General features: G+C 49.8%; 1 protein-coding gene and 1 pseudogene across 1 annotated transcript; one reads left to right on the top strand and one right to left on the bottom strand.

Annotated features, from left to right (window-relative positions):
- Positions 1-2,139: 2,139 nt before the first annotated feature.
- On the bottom strand, positions 2,140-18,681 carry CCR9 (C-C motif chemokine receptor 9). Its single transcript, XM_039837547.1, has 5 exons — positions 18,619-18,681; positions 16,675-16,848; positions 15,626-15,725; positions 9,793-9,837; positions 2,140-4,344 (listed from the first exon to the last, which is right to left on the bottom strand). The coding sequence occupies exons 4-5, from the start codon at positions 9,811-9,813 to the stop codon at positions 3,256-3,258; spliced, it is 1,110 nt and encodes a 369-aa protein (XP_039693481.1). The 5' UTR covers positions 9,814-9,837; positions 15,626-15,725; positions 16,675-16,848; positions 18,619-18,681; the 3' UTR covers positions 2,140-3,255.
- Positions 2,599-2,717, top strand: LOC120582561 (uncharacterized; annotated as a pseudogene).
- Positions 18,682-18,943: the final 262 nt, after the last annotated feature.

Here is an 18,943-nt window from a genome sequence, read left to right as displayed (position 1 = left end):
CCTGGTACTCGGCTTGGTACTTGGCAAATTATTGGTGGACCCTCCAAAGCGATGCTGTCCAACCGTGTCAGGCAAGGCAGGATGGCATCGTGGGCAAAAGCCAAGGCTCGAAGGCCAAACACACCCCGATTCATGTCTTCGCCTTTCCAATTACCGCCCGCATGACCTTGGGTGAGTTACTTAACATCCTCGAGGCTCAGTTCCTTCATCTGTAAAATGAGGTTAATTACAGCATCTGCCTGGCACGGAGTAAACAGGCCAGGGAGGGTGGCTGCAGGGTCCTAAGGCAGACCGTGTGCGCCGCACACCCCGGGCCCTGGCCTGCAGCTGCTGCTCAGGGAGATCTCAGACAGGGCCTGTGCCCTCGGCCCCCTGAGATGAGTTCTGTCACTGATGCTCACCACGCTACGTAGCTCCTGGACGCCCTGTGCTCTTTACCCGTCGGGCTCTTGGAATTGGCGGCCCTGGCGAAAAGATGGTTGCAGGCTGACTCTCTCTAGAAGCAGATGCTGAGCTGAGGTTTGGGGCGCAAGATGTCTATTAGAAATAAATGCCCATGAAGGGAAGCGAGAGGAAGCAGGATTGGGCAGCGGGGGAAATCGAACTGGCAGGAAGCCCCACAGACCCCGGCCAGCCTGGCAGGAAGCACTGGAGCAGACGCCACCCCTCCGAGAGCCCCCCTCCAGCTGGCATGCTCTGTCCTTGTCAGGCACTGGGCGCAGGTGGCCTTGGGGGACACGACTCCGGCCTGGCAGCTGGAGATGTGCGCTGACAACACTCCCGACAGGTTATTTCTTGAAGGGAGATCTGTTGGTGCATCTCCAATGGACCACGGACAGTTTTCACTCAGCCTGTGGACTAAAATCGAGTGTAACGAATAAATATGTGGAGGGGAGAGGGACTCCTACGGAGTCCCGTGTTGGAGAGAGACATTCGCATGTCCTTCGCAGGTTTTCATACTGTAAGAATCAAAGGGAGACATTGAAAGGGAAAACGGCGGAGCTTCTGACACCTTTTTTCCAACTAACGTGCAAGGGCCAAAGTCGTATTCACCTCTAAACCCCCAGCGCCGCGTGGCCTCATGGCATCGTCGAAGTAACTCTAGGCCGCGAGTAGATTCGACAAGCACAATCACGGCTCACCCTTCCTCTTTCCATCCCTCCCCGCTCTTCATCTCCATCGGGACCCCCGCGACATGCAGCACCAGCACCGCAGTCTCGAGAGGGCAGAGAACGGAAAAGCCAGACTCAGCTGGTTTTTCTCGCCCAGCTGCAGGATGTTCCTTAGGTTTGGCACATACTTGTTGCTTATCCGTCCATGTTCCTCGAGCGATATCTGAGTCTTCTGCTGGAAATAGTGGCCATACAGATGGCTCTATCCATAGACTGGCCTGCGAGAGGTCACCCTTCTCTTGACCGTAAGAGGTGCTTGTTATACCAGGGCCCAAGTTCACGTGCTGGTTCCAGGACGGTGCTGATTTGCCGCCAGCCGCCCCCACCCAGGGTGGGTTCGCGAGGCCTTTGTATCACCCCCTTGCTTTCCTTGTCGCTGCCCGTGTTCTGCTCACTGTCTCACTGCCCCATAGTTTAGAAGTGGGCGAGAGAAGGAGCACGTGGCCGAGTCCAGTGCTTTGGTGCCACTTTCAGCAGGGATGGCCTGGGACCTGAAACCACGGCGATTCTCAGCACTCTGGGAAAAGCAGGGCCTCCCCGGAGCACCTGACAAAGCTGGGGGTTCATGGTGCTGCCCCCATGAAGATCATTGGGCTAACCGGGAAAACCCTGGGAAGTAAGCTTGATCAGAGGAGAGAGAAACACTGGTCAGTCGAGACGGTTTCAAGGTATTTTGGAGATTTTATTTCCTTATCCAAATCTCTTACCCTTCACACGATTAATATGGCTATTTGATCTGTAATTACATATTTAAAATACAGAGACAGGGTGAAGAAGAAAGTAACCAATAATGGATATTTTAAATATACCTGAAAAAGCACTTCTCTAATAAGAAACGTTTTCAAATGTGATAAATTTGCCAAATAGTTCAAAGAAAGACACAAAGAACTGCATTACCTTCTTTTTTTTTTCCAGCCTAATCTCTAAGTTGAAAGCTTGTAAACGTGTTGGTGTTGCAGACAGTAAGAAAGGAGAAGCTCGGAGCCAGATATCCTCCAGCAGCCTCAAAAACGAGAAAGGCCGACAGGAGCAACCCATTTTGTACAGAGAAGAGTGGACCATCAAAAAAGCCACTCGGCAGCGCGAGCCCACACAGTCAGCGCGGGTTCCGCCGACGCAGGTTCTTCGTCTCCCTGCACAGGCTGAGAGGGCCACTTCCGTGACACCAGTGGTCAAGCTGAATCCTCACCCCAATCAACCCTGTGGCCAGGTGTGGGATCACAGAACCTCCAGCAAGACACAGGAATGAGTTGGAAGCCAATAGAATCTGGTACGGTCAGCAGCCCAGGGATTCACTGACCAGCCCTGAAGAGTTTCAAAATGGGAACAAGGACCCACCCTGGCCCAGAACAGATCAAGGAGACCTGAGGGGAATTAGCTCCGTGGTTGTTTGGAAAGATTCTAGATCAAGAAACTATAAGACCTGCTCGATGGCCATGCCACCCTGAACGTGCTTGATCTCATCTGACCTCGGAAGCTAAGCAGGATCGGGCCTGGTTAGCACTTAGATGGGAGACCACTTAGGAAGACCAGGTGCTATAGACGTAAACAATAAAAAAAATAAAAAAATAATCTATAAGACCTGGCACGGGTATCTGCCCCAAAACCAAGGCAGAAATTCTCCAGAGATGGAAGTTTTCATGCAACCTTGCGAATTTGCACTTCTGTGGATTATGGCAATGGCCAGTGCTTCTGCGTTTCCTTTTGGAAGGGGCGGCGTCAGAACTGGAGCCACAGCAACCCACGGTGCACTGAGAAACTCAGACGCCTCCTCCAGAGGTCAGCTGCGTCAGTGCAGGGGCCGGTGGCACTGGCATAGTCCTCCGTGCTGCTCGTTAGTCCTTTGAAAACTCCAGGCATCGCAGCCAGGAGCCGGTCAACGGTGTCCTGGGATGTCCAATCAAATTTGAAAACTCCAGCTTGGCACATTCTGACTCAAAATAATAATGTTCAAATCCATCCCTTTCTGAGCATTCCTTTCTCTTTCTCACTTCTTTGTATTTTGGTTTCCCTCTGGTTCCATCAGTATCTGCATTTTTCTTATTACTTCCAGAAGGACCACCCACCTCGGAGGGAGGAGCTCTCAGAGGGAGAGAGCTCCCGAGGTTGTGTCCAGCAACATAGATGACAGCTTCAAGCTACCCTCTCTCCTCGTGAAGGAGACCCACTGAGCCTGGCTGATGCAGCCCAAGTTCTTCAGGGTTTTCACCAGATCCCGGCGGAATCTCTCCCCCACAAAAACATAGAGAACGGGGTTCAGGCAACTGTGGAAAAAGGCAATGGTTTGAGTGACCTGGAAACAGATGTCAATGTTGGTGGAAATGGCACAGTTCGAGATGAATGTGGTGTAGGCGTCGATGGTCTGCACCAACAGAATGCAGTTGTAGGGAAACTGAGATAAGGCGAAGACGGTGAGGACGGTGATGGTCACCCGTAGGGCCTTGTGCTTGGGCGACTTCTTAGCTTGGATCAGAGTGTGGATGATGATGGTGTAGCAGCAAGCCATGACCACGAAGGGAAGGAAGAACCCCAGTATCACCTTCAGGGTCAAGACAGTCGACTTCAGCTTGGTACTCTCATCATGAGGATAAACCATGGTGCAGATGATGACGTTGGATTCCTTCTTGATTTGGCTGTATAGGATTTCTGGGATGCAGAGCATGGCCGCCATCACCCAGACCGTAAAGCAAACCATTTTGCTGTACAGAAGCCTTTTCTGCCTCCAGGTCTGCGCTTTCGTGGCCTGAGCGATGGCGATGTACCTGTCCACGCTGATGCACATGATGAGCAGCACGCAGCTGTAGAAGTTCATCTTGTACGTGCTGTTGACCACTTTGCACATGAAGGTTTGGAATTTCCACTGGTCAGCAGCGGCGATGGCCCAGAAGGGAAGGGTGACGAGGAAGAGGAGGTCAGCGATCGCCAGATTCAGAAGGAACATGTCAGTCATGGTCTTCACTCGCGTGCAGTACCAGTAGACAAGGATGACCAGGCTGTTGCCCAAGGTGCCCACGATGAACACGAGCCAGTACAGCGGTGGGAGGAAGTAGCTCGCAAACTGCCTGACATTGTTTTTCTTACAGAAGAAGTCTATGAAGTTGAAGTTCATGTAGTCATCCATGGAAGATGTGGAGTCAGGGATGTAGTCCTCAGACAGGTTAGGGGCAAGGCTCTGCAAGGAGACACGAGATGGCGTTAGGTCAAGGAGGTCCTGTCCGATGACAGAGGCATGGACCACTTGGTCCTTCCAGTCCCCAAAGTCTACGATGACAAAGAAATATATGTGTAGAAAGTGGGAATTCGATCCATCTGCCTGGATCGTAACGGATTTATTTATCCAACCAATGTTTACTGAGCATCTACAACATGGCAGGTACTATGTACATGCCGAAGATACAGTGGTGAATAAGTCAGCCATGGTTCCTGCTGTCATGAAATTACCTACCCGTGGAAGGAACATACAGGGAGTGAACAATTATACGACGCATGGCAGGTGGGGTGGGACCCCTTCAGGACCACCAATGGGCACAAACTTCTAACAGACTCTGTGAATGATTTCGATTGTCCCTTCTCTCTCCTCTACCCTCCGAGAAAGGTCCTCAGAGGCTTTAAACTCTTCTGGGTACAGATCTTGTGGGGTTTTCTGAAAGCTGGGGTTCCCCTGCTTCAGAAGCACCAACATACACACACACACACAAACAGGTACATGTGCACATGCAAATACATGCATGCACACACACGCATACACGCTCACATATGGGCACATGCACAAGCACCAGGACAGGCTACGTAATTTTCAGAGTCCCTTGTTCAAAATTTGTTAAGAATTTCAAGACAGCAGAGCATGAAATCATGCAAGTGGCACTTCTAAGTACAGGGGTGCAACTGTACACATTGAACAGACCCCCAGAAAACTGGCCCTCACAAACACACACACACACAAATAAGAGCCCATACAATTCATGCATAGATTTGCATGCACACATATGTACAGACATGCCGACCCTCATGCTCACAATTATGTACACACATATTCACTCATACACATACATGCACACTATTCAGACACGTGCACACACGCTCTCACAATGCACACTCACACACACACACACACCCCTCATTATAATTTCTGTGGCTTCCTGGCTCAGAAGCCATCCTAGAACTCCTGCAAGAGGAAGAGGAAAAAGAGCTGCCAGCATGGAAGAGAAGGGCAGACCCACATCTGCCACGTCCCAAAGCGCCCGCTCACACACGTCCTCAGACGCTCTCGGTTCCCGTCCGCCCTCCCCCAGCAGGGCTCCCAGATCCCACCAGGGACCAGAGCTCGCACCCGCCGGCCCAGCCCGAGGCGCGGTCCTCCCCGAGGCTCCTCAGGCAAATGCAGCAGTTGTTCAATTCATCTGGATGCGTTTGGCCTAGAAGTAACCTCAAGTTTTGTTTTAAACATTAAATATTTAAGTCTAAATATTTATTTTATATATTTAATTAGTCATAGTGAAATAATGAAATGTCCTCTACCAGACTTCTGTTCGCTGGGTTCTCCCGTCTATACACATTTCCCAAACTACATTCGGATGGAACGCTAGTAGTGGTTATTAGACTATATCGCCATCTTTGAAATTCACAATACTCATGAGCATATTAAAGGCTCTGAAAAGTCCTGCAGAACTTGTTTTCTTTTAACCGCATGTTAGAACAGTGAAGGTTGTGCAAAGTCCTTCAAATCTGTTGAGTTTTGTCCAACAATGCTTCCTAACCTTATTCGGGCATGGAACCCATCGTACGTGTTTGTGGAGTGCTTATTGAGACATCGGGACACACCGAGCTGACGGATGAAGGGCGGTAGACAGGACGTCGTTGTCTGCTGAATTCTGAAGTTTACACGAGAGCCAGGATTTGGGCCCTGGCTGGCAGAACGTGTCAGGAGGACCTCAGAGAGGACACCCAGGGTAACTCGAACTACAACCAGGAAAACCTGGAATCTATTCCTGACTCTGTCTCTAGTGTGTGACCAAGAGAAAGTCCGATGGCAAAGAGAGAGACCCCAGGGGAAGGGACCCAGAAGACGGGTCCTCAGGACAGGGCAGCTGGAAAGACCCGCTGCTGGGAAGAGCCGAGGAAAACTCGCGATTTTTCATGTGCTTCGTCTCCAGGCCTGATTGATTCATCGACGGTTGACATTTATTGGTTTCTCTTCTAGCTTTGGCTGTTGTCTGTCTGGGGAGGACAGATCTCATGGGTGACACATATTTTAGCGATTTGGGGGAAGATGGCATTTTGGAGGAAAGTCGGTAAAGGCATGCAGACAAGCGGGTGTCAAGTGTGAATCCACACGATGAGCAAGCATGAAACTGCTTTGGTGGAGGTTTTGTTATTTTACACTTTGGGGTCAAAATAGCTTTGATAGACTCTCACGTGAGCCTGAGCCCAATGCTGTGAGGTAGGGAGGCAAACACCATCCCCCTTCACAGATGCAGCTCCGAGGGCATTGCAGAAGAGAACTCAAGTAGTCCCAGTGTCCCAGGAGACCGGCTTCCTCCACTGTCCCGTGAGCGGGCACGAGATGAGCCCCGGAACGAGGACACTGTGTCCCTCTTGAAGCACAAGGAGCATGTTTTCTTGGGTGAGGTTTGGAGGGCCCAGTGCCTCAGCATAGAATTATATTTAGTTAGGGAATCCCACGGGCACATTTAAAAAGTGACTTGATTCACACATAAAAATGCTGATTTGTATAAATTTTGTCCTGAAGACCAAGGTAAGCCTATATGATCCTTACAAGTTCAAAGCTTTGGCCATCTCTATGAGCATAACAGAGCAAGAGTTGACATCCCAGGCTGGGGGACCCTGGACAGAGGTGTCCTGCCTATGTCAGGACTATGCTCATAGCTGTGTGCATGCCTGATGGGTAAATAGCCTTTGGATTGCAAACACAGGAGCCTTTGAAAATCTCCCGGCAAATGTCAACATCATTATTTATTTATTCCCTACCTTTGGAGCACCTAGTGCGTGGCGGACCCAGCGCTGAGCACGTTACGCACGTATACGTAATCCTTGAGCTTTCGGGTAGGGATAGGTCCCTCTTTCAGGCTTCCGTGAGGAATTCTGAGGTCACAAAGCCATTATTCCATGCTCTCTGTTCTGAGTTGTATCCTAGAGACACTGCTTTTGCTGAAGAAGCTACCTACAGAGACTCAAAACCTGGATCACTCAGAAAAGGATCCTAGTAGAAAGATCTGAATTCATACATTGTTTACTCTGCGTCCCATCCGAGGGCACACAGTGGAGCCTTCTGGCTTGTGCACGCTGGATTTACCCCCCAGCAGCTGCCCTGGCTTCATTGCCAGAGGTCTGCGTGGAGGCAGAATTGAAGTACTTCCCCATGCAGCCCGCCCTCTCCACTGAGAGGAGACCTCAAGGGGCTCGTCCGGATAGCTGTGTCCTTCTCACCCAAATCTACCCTAGACATTTATGTGACACTTAAATACAAAAGACACGTGAAGGGAGGCTTCCTATCTCCTGAAGAACACAGAGGGTTTTCATTCTCGTGGAACTCGTGACTATTATGACTGAGCAGGATTCCCTCTTTAATCGGGAATCTCGGCCAGACTTGTAGCCCAGTTATGGTAAGCAAACAGGATACTTTAGATGAGGACCGTCCGAGAGAAACATAAGCAAACCACAGGTGAGGTTTGCGTTTTCTACCAGCCACATGAAAGAAGTAGAAACAAAGACAGGTGGAATTCTTTTAATAATGTATCTTATTTAAACCTGATATATCGAAAATGTTTTTGTTTTATTCTGCAAGCGATATAAAATTTATTGAGATATTGTGCGTCCTGTTGTGGGGTACTGTTTACACTCACCGGCCATCTCGGATGGGGCACAAGGGCTCAATAGCCCTACATGGCTAGCAGCTGCCTCACCAGATGGCAGCGCTTTAGGCTAAAAACCCAAGTTTTAACTCTTCTTGGTCTTTTCGATCTACTCTATCAACTTCCTCTGACCTTGTTTTAATTTCTGTGGTTTTTTTAAATTTGTTTTTTCCCTATTCTGTTGTACACATCCTTGTAAAGTGCCTCAAATCTGGTATGGAAATGAGGTGGGTGGGGATAGAGTTGGAAAAGCCACTGTTGTTGATAGCAAATGTCCCAGCCCTGCTGACCAAGTTCTCTTTCCTACCTAATTAGCATGTCTAGAAATACCCTCACCCTAGGTTTCTCTTCCTATATTTCTTAGCAAACTACGTTGTTCTCAGACCCCATTGAAAAAAAATGAGGTATTTACCAACCTGTTGTCCCAATTAGCTGAAATTTGAGCTAGTTCTAGATTGTCCTTCTGCTACGAGGAGTGGTGATTCATGAGGGCAGGGAGAGGCCCGGACCTGGTCCCATTATTGTGAAACCGTAACCGTCTCGCGCCCCGCCCGGTTTGAGAAAGTGCCAGACGCATTCCAGGCTTGACAAACATCAGCTCTTCGGGTCTCTCTCATAGGTGATAAATCATGTAACCTGTTCACTCATTCAACAAATATTTCCTGAGCACAGTCTACATGCCAGGCCAGGGAACAGCTTCCAAAGCCGATGATGGAACTAGAAATGGAGTGAGATGCTAGAAAGGTCCACGGCTCCTAAGTCAGGCCCGCGAATGGCACGGGGTGAGGTGGGCAAGGATGCGGTTTGCCTGTCTGCGTTCAAGGCCCTAATTATAGCGTCACAGCTCAGAGAGGTCCTTGCCCGGGGACATTATGCGATAGCTGTGTCACTCCCAAGGGACTACTTAGTTTGGAGCTTTACATCATTTATTTTGGATGATTTTTAGCATTTGGATCCAATTAAAAAAAAAAAAGCACCTTATAGTCATCCATCTAAGTAAATGAGAGAACCGTGTGTGGCCGCACGTCCAGTGGCCGGCCCAGAGCTCAGCAGTGCGGGCTGCCTTCTCATGCAGGTTTTTGTTTCTACTCTGGAAATTTTTTTTTTTTTTGGAAATTCGACGGATTTTAGAATGATTTTAAGATTTTAGAGACCATTGAGTCCGACCCTTTGTCTTAGAGGAGACAGACCTCAGGATGGGAATGTTCTACCCAAAGCCCTCAGCCACTGGGCCAGAGACAGCCCCCACCCCTCTCAGTCCCAAGTTGGGGTATTATTAATCCCTTCTGACCCAAAGCCCTGCTCCCCACATTCTGATATTGTCAAGCCGGCCACGACAAATCCGAGTCACAGAGTCGGAGAGCCCAGCCAGGGAGGCTGTCAGGTGGCCCACCTCCACCTCCTCCATGGAGTGATGAGGACCAGAGGTCACCTCATGGCTTCCTCGGCTGGGAGAAGCTCATCCTGGTTAAAGATCATAGAAATCCTCATCTATTAATAAAACCCAAACTAGAATTTTCCTCTGTCTTCGCAACGTGCCCCAAGGTGCTCCTGGCTCTTCATGTTTGTCAAGCCCTCTGCTGGGCCTCGGCCGCTGTGTGGGGAGCCGCTCAGTCAGCAGAGATCTCACCCTGGGAAACCTCACAGAGAAATCCTCCCCGTGCAATGGGTTCCTTCCCACACCCCCCCAGGAGGCGAGACGAGGGCGCGTGCGCCGTGAGGAGCCCCAGCAGCGCGGCTGTACTCACTACGACTTCTGTGGGTGTCATGGTGGCTCCGATGCACGCTTGCTTCTGGAAAGAGACAGCAAGAGTCAAAATGAGGACTTGTACGTGAACAGCAGGGAACACGTTAAAGATGGAGATTACCCGTTCAATCTGTTCTCGCGGCGGGGAAAATAAAAGCATCCCAAGCAGGAGTCGGAGTCCGCGTGATGCTGACGTCGAGGCCCGTAGCTCCCCTCGATTCCCAAACCGCCCTGGTCGGTCACACAGGACTGACAGCGGCCTCTCCTCTGAGGACAGACACTCTGGGGCTTCAATATTTCCCAGCAAGTCCTTTTTCCATTAGCTCGTTTTCTCTTGACTCCACGTCTCAGTCCAGGTCTGTTTTGCTGACTAATCCTCCCCTCCCCACCTGCACCCTTTTTACCAGTCAAGGGACTCTTAAGGATGACTAGGCAGCAGGTGACTTGGGAATGCTCTGGTCCGGACTCCACAGAGGAAGGGCCTCTGGGTAACCAGGTGGCAGGAACACGGGGGTGGGGGGTAGGGGTGGGGTGCGGTGGCATCTGCTAACATCAGGGTCCCTGTGCTGGACACGCCCAGCGCCCGAGTACCCCAGTACCTATCTGCGTGCTCCGTTTACAAGCTCAGGGAAGGGTAATGACCGGCCCTACTTTCTCTGACCCGTGATTCCGGCAGGTGAAGGAAGTCCTAGGTGTGTTTACCAAAGAAAAGGACCTCAATCTCGGCTGTTGTCTTCATGTGTTCTGAATCTCTGTGAACCCACACCCCCAGAGGACCAAGGGAACAAGAGCTTCAAGGAAGGGGGTCTGTACCGGAGCGGGGCTTGCCTTTTACACCTCTAGTGAGTGTGTATCGAAGAAGCGTGTCCAGTGCCACGCCCCAGGGTTCTAGAAGGAAACATTCTCCTTCATTAACCCAAACCTGACCTGTTGGTTTCCTTTCCATAGCACGGCATCCTGACTCACCTGGCTTTTCTGAAAATCCAGTGATTTTCAAAAACATACCATGTGGTACAACCACTTTGGAAAACCATGTGTCGGTTTCTCGAAAAATGAAGCGTATGCTCACCATGTGATCTGACCAACCCGCTCCTAAGAATTTACCTAAGAAAAATGCAAGCACGTGTCCACACAAAGACTGGTCTGCGAACGCTTATAGCAGCTTTATTTGTAATCGCCGACTACTAGAAACAGGCTAAACGTCCAGCGAGGATAATGAATGTAGAAGTAAAATACGAACTATCTCTACAAAGGAATAGCAATGAACGACTGCTACACACAGCAACACGAATGGATCGCAAAATAATTATGCCAAGTGAAGAAGCCACATCAAAAAAAAGTTTATACTGTGTGATTCCACTCACATAAACTTCTAGAAAACGCAAACTAATCTATAATGACAGAAAGCAGATGAGTGATTTCTTGGTGAGAGACAGAAGCAGGGGATCGGGCAGGGTATAGGGCAGGAAGGGTGCAGAGATGTCTGAGGAAGTCTTGTGGGCGATAAATACGTTTGCTCCGTTGATTGTGTGATGGTTTCACAGGTGTACACGTGTCAAAACTTATATTCTGCACTTTAAATATTGGCAGTTGATTATAGTTGGACCACAATAAAGTGGTTAAAGTGAAGAAAGGGAAAAAAGCAAGATCTGATGAAAATTTGGGGGTTTTCTTCATTCCTCAGAGTCATATCTGGCCATTAACAGGCAAGGAAAAAGGCAGCCTTCACTTCCTCCTTGTAACCTTCCTGCCAGCAGCTTCTCAAAAGTGCCTGGTGTCGTTCTATGGGAATTGGCGGCTCAGTGCAAACTCGTGTTTCTTTAAGATTAGACTAGATGTTAGATCATTGGTGTGTATATGTTTTTGGGTTTCACATACATATTTCCTGGCTCTGTCTGCTGAGATGGACCTAAAAGCAGTGACACACAGCAGAATGAGCATCTAGTGCCCAGATCTTGGTTTCGAATAGTTTTTCTGCACCAAAAAAGAACCAGGACTCCTTGGAGAAATGTGCGATTCCAGAGCCTGGGCAGGGAAGTTACAAGATGAACCTGGAACTGCTTTTTGTACCAAAAAGCGAGGAAATGTCTGAAGGACCAGGAGAATTTGTCAGAAGGACATAGGAGCCAACTTGGCGGGGCTCCCATAGCCAACTCTGAGGCCATTAGAGCATCTAATTCAATAATGATAGCAATCACTATAGCACATTCAATTACATGAGGATCCACGAATCCAGACTGATGAGAATAAATGAATAAATAAATTAATGAGGAGAAGAGAAAGGTATTCTTATGGTGTCAACTAATAAATCTAGAAGGAATAATGGAATTAGGAAAGCACCAATGGGTGTCAAAATTAATGGGCGAATGTTTCATGAGGAATAAGTTATTTACCTCATCTCAAAGGATCTCACCCCAAATTACATATTGCTCATTGACTTTATTATTCTCTCTGTGCATTTTTTTCTGACTCATGCTCTAAAATGATAAAATCTTTTTTAAAACTGCCCAGTTAAGTTTGGAAGAGTCCCAACTCAGCTAATTTAATTTTGTTACAACTTGGGGAACAGGGGGATCCGTTTTGAGATATTCGTTAGGAAACACTTCATAAATTTCTAGCACCTGTGGCTTACATCACCTCCTTTGCATGAAGAGACTGAATATTAATCAGAAAACAAATTCCCAAAGAAAGGAGCCACATGAAGAAGGAATGACTTTGAATATGGTTAGTTAGAGCTAGTTTTAGGTTAAGAATAGGATTTGATGATAATGATGTTGGTAAGAGTGTGGGGAAAAGGCCTCCACACTGCTGTGGGGAGTGTAAATCTGTGTGATCTTTTTGGAGGGTTAAGCCGTATCTGTCAAAATTTACAAAGCATAACAGCTCTGACTCAGCAGGTCGTCTGCTGGGAACATATCCTACTCATATTCTCACAAAAGAACATAAAGATACAGCCACAGAGATATATGTTGCAGCTTTTTTCTTTTTTTTTGGCAGAACAAAAAACTAAAAACCACCTAAATACCCAAGGATTGGTAATATTCTTACATCTGTTCAATAAACCACCTGTAGTCAATGAACGGAATAAACTAGACCTCACACTGACACAAGGATGTCACCGAGATTATTGGGTAAAAACGCAAGATGTAGAAGTCTATGTTGCGTGATCTTTTCAAAAAACACATAAAAGTCTGTGTACTTCTCTGCCGGTTAGTACTGAAACATTTTCTGGAAGGCGATTGAACAATGAGGGCCAGTGGAAAGTGAGACTTTCGTTTTTTGGGCTAGGTTTTGTAAGCTATTTAAATGCTTTACTTCGCGCATAACATTTTATTTTAAGAGCTATCATAAAAATAACTTATCAGCTTTTTTTTTTTTTAAAGCCCAGTGCTCTTCCGTTTCATACACCTGTTTGCAAAAACTCGTCCAAAGGAGGAACCCAGAGCCCACTCCAGCTGGAGAGCAACTAGCAAAAAAGAGCAAGTCTTGTAATTAAATTATCCGAGGCTACTCTGTGACTTAGAAATCCTACACTAGCTTTTGTAAAGATTTATCTGCCTTCCATGGCAAAGGTGTTTGCAGCTCAGAGAAAACGTCGAAAGAGCCAAAGAATAAGAGCAAACTATTTTCCTCCTCAAACTCACCATCTAAAGACATTCCCCATGGCCTCTCTGTCTATTCCTTTCCATTCCTCGTCAGAATACTTTTTGAAGATGTTATTCCACAAACCGCCAAGTCTCTGGGCTTGCTTTCATTTTCTTCTTGCCTCTGAGAAGGAGAGAGGAACAGAGGGGCGAAAGCCACCTATGGCAAAACTTACTGAAAGCGAGGAATCCCATACCGGCCTGTTGGGAGGCCACTGGCGTGGCCTCAGATGGCTCCCTCGCCCGCTCAGTGTGACCTCGTCACGGGCGCTGTGGCAGCACAATGGGGTGGGGTGGCGGGGGAAGCACAATGGAGCAGAAGTGAAGGCCCCCATCTGCCCCTTGGTCCATCCCTTTCTGCCTGTGGGAACTTGGCAAGGAGCCTCGGTGTCCTTGACCGTCAAATGGAGGTGACAGCCCCACCTGCTCCGAGGGCTGATCGGGAGGGACGGGAGCCAAGGGCGGGAGCTCTGCGGGAAGATCGTGGGACCCTTCTCCAGCCCAGGGCTCTGCTATTTAACGTGCCTTGACACCTGATACGTTTGCTCAGCTTAAACAGGGTGCGAGACAGGATCTGTGGCCTCGGAAGCTCACATTCAAGTACAATGGATAGGTCACGGCTGCAAATACCAGCAGCGGTAAATGTTGTGACACGCTTTGGGAACTGGCACAAAGGGAGTCATGTTCCCCAGCGGTGGGGGGAAACCTGGGAGGACTGCATTGAGGAAGTGACATTTTTACAGGCCCTTGAAGGCTGCAGAGCATGGGAACGTGTAATGAGAGAAATCACGACAGCCAGAAAGTGTGAGGTGCATGCAGGGGCCCTGGAGGTGGAGGAAAGGCAGAGAGCTGCTAATTCTCCAAAAGCGTAAAGTGTATATTAGAAAAGTTAGCCTGGAATCTGCTACCCTCCAACCATTATCTTCCTATCCTCCGCTGTTCTTAAGTAACCGACATGAAAATCAGCCGGGAGTCGCTGTGGACACAGCAACTGCCCATGTCCACAGCCTCCGCGGCCCACAGAGGCCCAGGGAATTGCGGGTCCTCGCTTTGATCTTGGTTTGCCACGGGGTCAGGGGCCTGCCCAGCCCCCATCCCCATGGGCACGGCCCTGGGCCCCGGGGGCTCCCCGTGGGAGCCTGCGAGTGGGGTGCCTGCGAGGGGGCTTCGGAGCAGATAGACAGATGTTGGAACAAAGAATCCGTCAGATTCTGAAATGGCAGATGAGCTTCGGTTTGTTCAGGGAGGGTGGGGGGCGGGCTCCCAGGCTGCACCACATCCCAGCCCAGCATCCCACAGGCAAACCTGACCCCTGACGTGCCAGCTGGCTGTGGAGCAACCACTAAGAACTGAAGAGCGTGGTGTGTTTGAAAGGACAAAACAGCTTGGCTGATGAGCCATTTAAAAATAGAATAGCATGGCTTTTTTTGTTTTTTTTCTGATTATAAAGGAGTATTTTCACAATGTACAGAGAAAATCCCCCCAAAGCAGACATTTAGAACGAAGAAAATAGGAACTCGTCAAACACCTCTTCCCTAATTTAGCCATTGTTAACCTTCTGAGATGCTTCCTTTTAGATTTTTCTCTGTAACACACACACACACACACACACACACACACACACACACACAGACACTTCTAACAGTAAGGAAATCAGACTACACAACGTTCCATCTTGCTTTCTAATTAACAGTCTCTCATGGACCACTTTTCATGTCAATTCCACGAGGAGCTACGTCATCTGATTGGATGGCTACCGATTATTGCATCGTCTGGATAAGTTACAATTTATTGAACCCACCACCTCTTGGTGCAAAGCTTGTTTCCAAATTTCACTGCTACGAAGAATGCTGCCCAGCATCCTTCCCACGGGGCAATCTCTCAGACCCAAGAACCTCATGGAGGCTTCGCTCTCCCAGCCCCTGGCCAACTTCTTGTCACCTGTCCCCAGCACCTGCTTCCCCCTCCTTTAAGGTACAAATCACAGGACAGACTGCCCTGTGTGGATGGGAGGGCACCTTATCACTCGCCCTAGCAGCCTGAGCGAGGCACCACCTGCTTCACCTTCGCCTCCCTGCTAGCTTCTAGCAAAGTGCCCAGTGCTCACGACCACTGAACCAATGAGTGAAAGCACAACTGAGGACACCGGTGGCACTGGGACAGGGGAGGAGGAAGAAAGGTGGTACTCACAGTGGAGGGCAGCGTGAGAGGCTCCAGAGGAAGGTGACCCCACCGGCTCTGTGTCTGGGTGGAGGGGCAAGTCTTCTATGAGTTCTGTGCAAGCAGCAACCTGGTTAAAAAAAAACATCAGAAAGGAAGCTAGGCCACCCCTGTCTATCTGTGTTGTCACTGGTGGGGTGGCTCTGGAGGGTGGGGAGTAGGGAGTCACCAGCTGCAGCTTCCAGCAATCAGCAGAGTCAATGATTTGCAACCAGAAATGAAAAACCTAAAACTGCTGGGCTAAGGGAAAACCATCTTCTTTGAAGATGCTTGTACAGACCGATCATCTTGTCCTAGACAGCACAGCTCCTCACAGGGAATGGGGGCGCGGGGAATCCCAGCGAGAGAGGGTGGCCTCGTCCGGAGAGCTTTGGGTGGTGCTGTCCGAACGGGGCTGTGTGGGAATGCCACCCCAGCATTGTCTGTCACCACGAAACCCTTTTTGGCCTTGACAGATGTACCTAACCCCGTAGAGCTGTGTCGTCCGGGACAGCAGCTGCTCGTTACGTGTGACTTTTTAAACTGAAATTAATTCAGATGAAATCACACGCTCTGCGTTTCAGAGATAGTCGCCCGTAGCTGGGGGCTACCGCAGAGGTAGACCTTGCCTACCATCCCCGGACGTTCTGCCGAATGGCGCTGCTTCCGAAAGTCAACATCCGAGGCCTACGTAGGAACAGGGAGCGCCGGAGGCCCACGAACGCCTTAAAATTGGGGCCAACTACAGTAACATTTTATTTTGATGTGACCACTCTACATCAGATACGTTAACACTGACGACACGTTTCATTTTCTTAATTATAGGTGTTTAGATGAAATTTTGCAAAAGCCTAAATATACAAAATGTTATGTTTTTAATGAAGCTCACGGACGACATCTTCCCGGCCAAGGCTATGTGGGGGGCCTCGGATCACAGCAATACTGGACCCGCTCTTGCTGCAGAGGAAAGACCCAAGCTGATTTCTTGTGGTGATTACGGCAGACCCCCTTATTTTACATTCGTTCTGGGGAAAACTCACAGCCACAGTGCAGTGGAGACCGAGTTCCTCTTCCCAGGTCTTTCTCGTCCCGTGGGCTCAGTGGTGCTCTCGGCAGGGCGAGCCTCCCCCAGCCATGTGGCCCATCGATGGCCATTCACTCAGGCAGAGCAGGGCAGAGCAAAGGGATGTGTCAGATGCAGCCGGCTTTATTACCTAAATGGAAAAGGCCAGCGATTCGCCCTTAAGAAAGGTACAGACCATGAGCAGTAAGAATGAAAGCAGTGGTTGATTCAGCAGCCTGGCGGGAGCCGAGTTCCCTTCCCTCGTCCCACATTCACTGAGCATCGTGTCTAAAACGGTCCTGGCTGAGAACCAGTCACATGCTCTGGCCTTTCACTTCTCCCTCTGGGATTATTGACAGAGAGGAAGGGGCAACGGAGGGACGAGAATGCTCCCTTCACTCATTTTCTGGCTATCGTTGGTCAGGAGGGCGGTGGATTTGCTTCTCCCCTGTGCGTGGCCGGGAGCTGGGACGCTCAGGCTTCCAGGAGGCTGCGACGACGTGCACCCACTGTAGACGCAGGAAGATGCCGTGCTTCCTGTCTTCTCTTGGCTCAGGCTGTTTCTCCCCCAGGTAAGGGCATGATGAGCAAACATTGCTTGCCCACAATGATTGGGGAGGCGGTGGGAGGAAGGGAAGCGGGGGAGGCAGTCGGGAGAGAAGAGAAGGAGTAAACATGCCATCATGGGAAGGAGATTGCCTTCACTGTGTGATCCCCGTGGTCCAGGTGAGGCAGGGACACTCAGGTAGCATCCAGCCCTGGAAGAGCTTCTTTAGAACCCCCAGGTCCCCTCCCCTGGAACGCAGAGAGGAGGCATGAGGCTGGGAGGCAGGCAGATGCCAGGAAGTAGTAGAGAGAACTCATTTCTCAAAGGAGCCTGAGACAGAGGTGGTTCTTTTTTGCTGTCGTTCAGTTGAGGCTCATTCCTTGGAGGGAAATCTCCATGGCTTTGTTTTCCTTGCTGTATTTCTCTCTTTGTAGGTAGAACCCAGAGCTGGGTGACTATGAGAGGTGGCAGGCTCCTTTCCGCAGCGGGCATTTCTCTTTGCATTCTTAACCCGCTGAAAGTGAGCCCCAGAGAGCAGGGCGGCGTGTGTGTCCCCTCTGGGTCCCAGGGCCAGGTGCTGTGCCTGGAGCCGAAGGGCATGCAGGGCATAACTGCAGGATGGAGCTGCCGTCCGCCACCTCCACGTCGACGGGTGCGTCGGGAGTGTCAGGCCCAGGTCCCCTCCCGTCCGTTCCCACATTCCGAGCATCTAACACAGGTTCTGGGTCAATTCCCTCCTTTCCAGGTTTTCTGTATTTACACTAGATTTCGGATCACGTTCATTCTCCTCCTTCCCGAGGCTTCCGTACATATTCCAGAAGCGCGGGGGGCGGGGGCTTTGGAAGAGGACCGTGCTAGATTTCTACTCTTTGGTGATTAAAGCCTCATCTGAACCTGGGGACTCCAAAGTGTCTGGAGGGTTGAGCGGTCGTCGGTGGTGAGGATCTGGTCGCTGCAGGAACGAGGGGTCCCGGGGCAAACTTCCAGGGAGTAAAATACGAAGAGACTCTCCTTTGCCCACCAGCTCTACGAGGACGGGGGCCGTGGGGTCTTGGTCATGGATTCAGCTCAGCGGCACATGACAGGAGCTTTGAATCACCCTTCGATTGTCTCACTGGTTAAAATGAAACTCCTCTAAGTCTTGGGAATCTAGCGTTGAGCTTTCTACGACCGTGCAAACGGCCTGCGTCAGCCTGACTCAGTGTGCAGCCGCCAACCGCACGTCGCTAATGAACACTTGAACTGTGATTGGGTGACTGAAAAGTTGATTTTTAAAATTTTCCATTTCATTGCAATTGGTTTGAATTTAAATGTAAATAGCTACCTATAGCTCGTGGCCACCATAGGGGACAGAGCTGGTCTAGATGGACTCACCTTTCAGCAGCTAGCATCTCCATCTCTGCCTTAGGATGGCTCTGCCCGTCATGCAAGCCAAGGGCAGTTGGTCCATGGCCAAACCGCTTTCCTCTGCTCGAGGGCAGAGTCACCGTGAATAACCACGGAGAGCTGGGAGGCTGGTTAGGAGGCAGCTGTCGGAGACAGAGAGAGAATAGAAATGAATGAATGAATGAGTGAATGAATGAGTGAATTCCACACCCTGCAGCAGCACGGGACACGACTGTATGGCCCACAGGAGCTGGCAAAAGATGGGGAGTTGCAGGAGCGGGGGAGCAAGGTCCCTTGCAGGCTCTGGAAAGAC

Source organism: Pteropus medius, unplaced genomic scaffold (genome assembly GCF_902729225.1).
Source record: "Pteropus medius unplaced genomic scaffold, Ma_sr-lr_union100, whole genome shotgun sequence".
Taxonomy (NCBI): domain Eukaryota; kingdom Metazoa; phylum Chordata; class Mammalia; order Chiroptera; family Pteropodidae; genus Pteropus; species Pteropus medius.
Note: the sequence above shows the minus strand (reverse complement) of the source record. Positions and strands in the feature narration are given on the sequence as shown.